At 65.9% G+C, this 6,261-nt stretch overlaps 3 protein-coding genes across 3 annotated transcripts in view; 2 read left to right on the top strand and 1 right to left on the bottom strand.

Annotated features, from left to right (window-relative positions):
• G6PC3 (glucose-6-phosphatase catalytic subunit 3) overlaps positions 1-346 on the bottom strand; it is a 4,443-nt gene extending 4,097 nt beyond the window's left edge. The window contains exon 1 of the mRNA XM_026041412.1: positions 329-346. Within this exon, the coding sequence (XP_025897197.1) occupies positions 329-346 (18 nt within the window). The remainder of the gene's footprint in view (positions 1-328) is intronic.
• Positions 347-586: 240 nt separating this feature from the next.
• On the top strand, positions 587-5,368 carry LSM12 (LSM12 homolog). Its single transcript, XM_026041411.1, has 5 exons — positions 587-599; positions 1,888-2,021; positions 4,697-4,806; positions 5,035-5,161; positions 5,245-5,368. Exons 1-5 carry the CDS (start codon positions 587-589, stop codon positions 5,335-5,337), a joined length of 477 nt encoding a protein of 158 aa, XP_025897196.1. The 3' UTR covers positions 5,338-5,368.
• A 185-nt stretch (positions 5,369-5,553) lies between these two features.
• Positions 5,554-6,261, top strand: part of TMEM101 (transmembrane protein 101) — a 4,958-nt gene continuing 4,250 nt past the window's right edge. The window contains exon 1 of the mRNA XM_026041410.1: positions 5,554-5,575. Within this exon, the coding sequence (XP_025897195.1) occupies positions 5,554-5,575 (22 nt within the window). The remainder of the gene's footprint in view (positions 5,576-6,261) is intronic.

The following is a 6,261-nucleotide window of genomic DNA, read 5'->3' as shown; positions in this document are numbered from 1 at the left end:
GTAGGGTGTCCCGGTGGGGTGAGGGGCTCCATAGGGGGGCCTTGGTGGAGTGAGGGGCCCTATAGGGGTCTTTGATGGGGTGGGGGGCCCTATAGGGGTCCCTAATGAGGTGAGGGGCCCTATAGGGGGTCCTGGTGCGGTGGGGGGCCCTATAGGGGTCCCTGATGGGGTGAGGGACCCTATAGGAGTCCCTGATGAGGTGAGGGGCCCTATAGGGGGTCCTGGTGCAGCGGGGGGCCCTATAGGGGTCCCTGATGGGGTGAGGGACCCTATAGGAGTCCCTAATGAGGTGAGGGGCCCTATAGGGGGTCCTGGTGCAGTGGGGGGCCCTATAGGGGGTCCCCATGGGGTAAGGGGCTCCACAGGGGGGCCTTGGTGGAGAGAGAGGCCCTATAGGGGGTTCCTGACGGGGTGAGGGACCCTATAGGGGGTCCCGGTGGAGTGCAGGACTCCTTAAGGGGCCTCTGATGAGGTGAGGGGCCCTATAGGAGATCTCAGTGTGGTGGGGGGCCCTATAGGGGTYCCTAATGAGGTGAGGRGCCCTATAGGGGGTCCTGGCAGGGTGAGGGGCCCTATAGGACCCTCGATGGAGGCCCTTGGTGGGGAGCCCTGTGGGGGGCAGGGGCTGGCTCTGTAGGGGGGGCTGTGGGGGTGAGGGGCTCCATAGGACTCTGGAGAGAAGTTCCGGGTGGGGTGGGGAGCCCTATAGGGGTGCTGGTTGTGTGAGGAGCGCCAAGGAGGGGGGCTGGGGGGTGAGGAGCCCTATGGGGAGCCCGTTGGTGGGGTGAGGAGCCCCTATAGAGCAGTGAGGGGCCCCATAGAGCGGCTCCCCTTGCAGTGAGGGATCTTGGGGGGCTAGGAACCCCTATAGTGGGGTGTCTATAGGGATGCCTRTAGGGGTGAGGAGTCTTATAGATAGATTCCTGTTGTAGTGAGGGGCCTGGGACTCTAGGAGCCCCTATAGCCAAGTGCCTGGGGGAGTGAGGAGCCCCTATAGCAGGGTGCTTAGAGGGAAGAGGAGCGCCTATAGAGCGGCTCCTGTTGGAGTCAGGAGCCTGGGGTGCTAGGAGCCCCTATAGCAGGGTGCCTATAGGGGTGAGGAGCCCCAAGAGGGGTGCTGGGGGCGGGAGCCTGGAGGGGGTCACAGGGGGGTGGGACAGCCCTGCCGTGGCGGGGTGCAGTGCCATGCAGTGCAGTGCCATGCAGTGCTGTTCAGCGCAGGAGGAGGGTGCCGTGCAGTGCCATGCAGCGGGGGGTGCCATGCAGTGCCGTGCAGCTTGGAACGCCGCGGGACCGGCCGCTGCGAGAGCCCCCGCTGGGCATCGCTGCCAGCCCTTCCTGCCGCAGCCGGGGTGCCCCATCCCGTCCCCGGGGGGCTGTCCTGCACGAGCCCTTCGGCCGGGGTGCCCCATCCCGTCCCCCCGGTGGTTGGGGTTGGCAGGGACCTCTAGGGATCATCCAGTGCAGCCCCTACTCCAGTTGGGAAGCCCGGGGCACCCGGTGCCATCCAAGCGGKTTGGGAAGATCTGCAGAGCAGGAGCCTCCTGTGCCAGGGCTCCGGCCGGTGGGAAGGGGCTCCCGGCAGCCCCGCGGAGCAGCTCCCGGTGTCACCTCCCCGCTGGCCTGGCCCGAGCTGCTGCTTTGGGGCAGCCCTCGTGGCCTCGTGCGCATTGTGGCTGCAGCAGCTCCCGGCGGGAAAACGAGGTGGGAAAGCTAAGCTGGCATCAGTAAGGAAGGGCTTAGTGGCCTTGCCTGGGTGCTCCCCGTGTGCTCGGCCTTGCCATAGTGGAATTCCCGTGTTGTGGAATCGCTTGCTCTCCCGGGTGGCTCCCTGGGCTCAGGCTGGGCTCTGTCCACGTTGGTTTTCCTTAACGTTTTTCCCTCCAGAATGCCCTTCTTCCAGTGGAAAGCCCAATCACGCAGATATCCTGCTCGTAAACTTACAGTATGTTTCAGAAGTGGAAATAATTAACGACCGCACGGAAACCCCTCCTCCTTTAGCTTCACTCAACGTTAGCAAGGTAAGAGCTTCGCTGGCCTCGGCACGCGTCTCCCTGGGGACACGGGGACCTGGTGCTGAACCTGGGGGTTCAGCCCAGCACCGACGTCCCAGGAGAGGGAGAGGAGACCTCGGGGTGACGCGGACACAACGGAGCGCCCGGCTGTGCCGGGGCGCATTGAGGCCTGGGGTATTTGCTGCCGGGTTGTCCCCGGCGCGTTGCAGCGTCCCCAGGTCATTGCAGCGTCCCCGGCACGTTGCAGCATCCCTGGTTTTCCGTCCCYGCGCGGGCTCTGTGCTCTCCTGCCTGGGCACGTGTGCCAGTTGCTGCCCTCGGCCGCGCGRGGCTCCTGTTCGGCACCAGGTTCTGAGCCCCGAGCAAAGGCTCCCGTGCACCCCATATCCCAGCCCTGCTTGGGGACCCTGCGTCCCAGCCCCGCTCGGGGGCTCCTGCCCCACATCCCTGCCCTGGGGGGCTCTGGCCCTGCCCTCCTCGCCCCACRCGCCGCCTCCTCGCGCGGGCGGGTGAGTCGCTGCCCTTTGGACGCGACTGTGCCCTGCGTTTTCTGCTTGGGCCCCTCTGGGGTGCTGTGGGTGCTGCTGGGGCTGCTCGGCCCCTTTACACCCCGGCAGATCCCGCTGGTCTCGGTCCTCCCAGCTCCCAGAGCGCCCTGCTGCTCCGTGCTCCCATGGGAATGCAGAGCCTTTGCACGGAAATGCAACAGGTTCCTCCCGTGACAGCAAATGATGCAGAGGCTGCAGGCCAGCCTGGCGTGAGAGACGGGCGGTGCCAAAGCGCATCCCCTCGGGAGACCTCCCGCATCCCAGCGTGTGGCCAGGGGCGCTCCCGAGGGACCGCGGTGCGCGCTCCTCAACCGGAGCGCCGACGAGGCCGCGCTGGGCCAGCGCTTCGCGCCCGGGAACGCGCATCCGCGTGGGCGCAGGCGGCCGCACCGGAGCACGCGCGGTCGGCTCGGCTTCCGAGGAGGCGCCTGTGGAAACGGGCGTGCTTCCTGATCCCGGCGGTTGTGGGGCGAGCCTGAGCGCTGGGCAGCTCCGGAGAGTGGGAATATCCATGCTGTGTTCCGTTCCGGCTCCCATCCCGTGGGAGCCCGGCGCTGGCGGAGGTGCCCGGGCGCAGCGGCTCCCGCTCCCGCGTTGTCGCGGAGCTGCCGTGGGTTCCGGGGCCGGGTTGTGAAGGCGCCGCCGTTGTGACCCCTTGAGCTCCACGTGCCGCTGCCTCCAGGCGCTTCCCGTGGTTCCTGCAGCCCCGGAGCCTTGGCGGCGGCTCCGGCGCGGGGATCCCGCCCGATCCGCACCCTTGGGCAGTGCTGAGTGGTGAGACACCGGGATACACGGAGCTGATGGAGTGGAGGGCTCTCARCACCGGGAATGTACCCGGACCGCCCCCGTGCAGCCCTGCTCCTGCTGCTCGCGCGGCCCTTCCCAGACGGAAAGTAAGGCCAGGCCTGGGAACATCCCCGCTTCTGGAAGAGCCTGGCCCATCCGGGTGGGAGCCGGAGCCGTTGCGTGTGGAAGGGGTGCGGGGGAAACATCCCTGCTTCTGGAAGCGCCTGGCCCATGCGGGGGGCAGTCGGAGCCATCGCGCGCAGAAGGGGCGCAGGGGGAATGCGGGCTGCGGGTATCCGTCCAAGGCGACTCCGGAGCACGGAGCCGGGAAGCAGGCGGGGACGGAGGAGAGTCACCAGGATGGAGGCCACGGGGGAGCAAAGGGCCGGGGTGGAGGGAAGCGCTGGGGCTCTCGCGGAGCGGCGCCCGGAGCACGCGGGAAACGGGAAGCTGGAGCACGAGGGTGGCGGAGCCGTGCGGAGCGCTGCCGGGAGCAGCGGCCCCACRGGAGCAGCGCGAGGAGCCCGAGGGAGAGGAGGGCTGCGCCGGGCCGGCCGCAGCGTGTTCCGGCCTGGCGCCGGAGCCRGCCGCTCGCTCCAGCCCCGCCGTGTCATTCCCGCAGTCGGGAATGGGCAAGGGGCTCGTCCACAAGGTGCAGGATGCCAGGGAGGCTGCTCCGAGCGCGGGGGCCGGGAGCGGAGGCTCCTTCTGTCCCCAAGCCGAGCTGCTGGGAAGGGGCAGAGCGGCGCCTGCTCCGTGTGCAGGGCTGGGCTGCAGGGAGCCTCCTGGCGGGAATGTCCTCCCCGGAGGACGTGGGGAACAGGCTGCTCCCGGCGCTCCCAAGGGCACCCGAGGGGCGCCCCGGGGGCACCCCTGGCTCCTGGGCACACCGGGGGGACGCTGCGTTTTGGGGGGCTTGGGAGCGCGCGGGCGGCTGCTCCCTGTGCCCGTGCGGGGCTGTTCCCGGCGGGAAGCTCCGGATTCCGCCGCAGGGAGTGGGGGTGGGGGGGAGGTTCCCCTCCACACGCTGCGATGACGGGAGCACCGGATGGAGCTTCCCACCCGGGYGCCCCGGAGCGACCCCTTTGTGGCCCTTGCCGAGCGGCTGCTCCGCTTTCTTTGGAAGCGGTAACAGTGCCGGGGGGACAATGCAGGAACCGCTGTCCCCCCCGGAACCCCCCCACTCCCCAAAAGACCCTTCCAGGGGGCACAGACGGGGAAGGGGGGACTTGAGCGGGTCAACACGGGGCTTGAAGGCACCCCGAAGTTCCCCCCGTGCTGCAGGGAGGAGCTGGGGGTGCCCGCCGTGCCCTCGGCGCCCAGCGCCCTCTCCCGCCTCCCTTCCAGCTGGCCAACAAAGCGCGGACGGAGAAGGAAGAGAAGCTGAGCCAGGCGTATGCAATTAGTGCTGGTGTCTCCCTGGAAGGACAGCAGCTCTTCCAGACTATACATAAGACGTAAGTGTCCCCCGCCGGTCACCTGCACTGCTCCGATCCCTCCGATCCCTTCTCCATGGCTTCCTGGGAACGGGAGCCGGCAGGAGCTCCCGGGAAGCGTGTCCGTGTGCGGCGGCTCTCGCTGCTGCCAGGCTCCCGCTTCCCGCCGGAGGGGATCCCGTGGGATGGGGAGCCGGGGACAAGGGGGCTCCGCCGCTCACCCCGCTTCCCTCCTGCTCCTCCCCGCAGCATCAAAGACTGTAAATGGCAGGAGAAGAACATAGTCGTGATGGAAGAAGTTGTTATTGCCCCTCCGTACCAGGTGGAGAACTGTAAAGGCAAAGAGGGGAGCGCGCTGAGTCACGTACGCAAAATAGTGAGTACGGCCGGGGCGGGCGGGGGGCCGCGCGCCCGTGTCCCCCCCAACTCACCCCCTCTCTCCGCCYGCCCGTTCCGTAGGTCGAGAAACATTTTAGAGATGTGGAAAGCCAAAAGGTAATGCAGCGTTCACAAGCACAGCAAACACAGAAGGAGAGCTCCCTGTCGTCCTGAGTGCGGCCGCCCGCCGGCCGGCACGTCGCCTCCTCCAGCCGCCGCCGGGCCGGGGGGGGCAGCGCGGGGGGGCCGTTTTATTTCCTCTCGGGCTCGTTCACGGGGAGCTCACCGATTCCAAACCTTAGACTTTAAAACAAGCGAGAAAAAAAAAAAAAAAGAGAATAATTTAAAAGCTCATGCATTACTTGACTAACAGACTTTCTTTTGTCCGCCATGTTTTCTTTCCTACGAGCCAGTCAGATTTTGTTAGTTTCATTTTTTGACCTTTCTTCCCTTTTCTCTCCCCCTTCCTCCATCCGAGAGCCCCCCTCTTTACTTTTCTAAAGGGGGGGTGTCGCCCCGTCCCGCCCCCGTCCCCCTTCTCTCCCTGTCTGTAACATAGGAGAATCTCTCCCTCGCCCTTCCTCATCCTCCCGCCCCAAAAAATCCTCCAAAAAATTAAACTAACAAGCTGACTGAGGGAGCTGAATCGGGACCCCGGCGACCAGCGTGGTCTCGTTTTAATTTTGTTTGCACAGGGCAAGGCTTGAATTAGTCTTATTTTTCTTATCTTTAAATATATATATGAATATATATTAAAATGTTCTTTAAATATTTCCTGCTTCTAGCAGTTCTCTTGACCAGGATCATGGCAAAAAAACCCCGATTCCCCCCCAATCCCGTCGGCCCTCGACCCCCCCCAGGGGWTTTATTACCCCCCCTATTCCCCGGGATGGGGTCTGCAGTGGGGGGGTGACAAGGGGGCATTGGGGCTCCCCCCAAGCCCCCCTCGGTGGGGCCGGTGGCCACGGCTCCGGGGGCCCAAGTGCTGGGGGGGGGCAGCCCCCGTCACCCTGGGGCGTCACCGGGACCCCCGGGGGGCAGGAGCAGAACAAGGGCCTCTTATTTCCCCTTTTGCTTTTTATTTTTCTTATTTTTTTT

The sequence above is a fragment of the Nothoprocta perdicaria genome, unplaced genomic scaffold, assembly GCF_003342845.1.
Source record: "Nothoprocta perdicaria isolate Ctin4 unplaced genomic scaffold, notPer1 scaffold_283, whole genome shotgun sequence".
NCBI lineage: Eukaryota > Metazoa > Chordata > Aves > Tinamiformes > Tinamidae > Nothoprocta > Nothoprocta perdicaria.
This window is presented reverse-complemented; position numbering and strand designations above follow the sequence as displayed.

Excerpts from the sequence above, each read along its gene's own strand:
- LSM12 (XM_026041411.1), top strand. Across the intron at positions 4,807-5,034 it reads TTCCAGACTATACATAAGAC|CATCAAAGACTGTAAATGGC; the intron begins GTAAGTGTCCCC and ends TCCTCCCCGCAG. Across the intron at positions 5,162-5,244 it reads TGAGTCACGTACGCAAAATA|GTCGAGAAACATTTTAGAGA; the intron begins GTGAGTACGGCC and ends CCCGTTCCGTAG.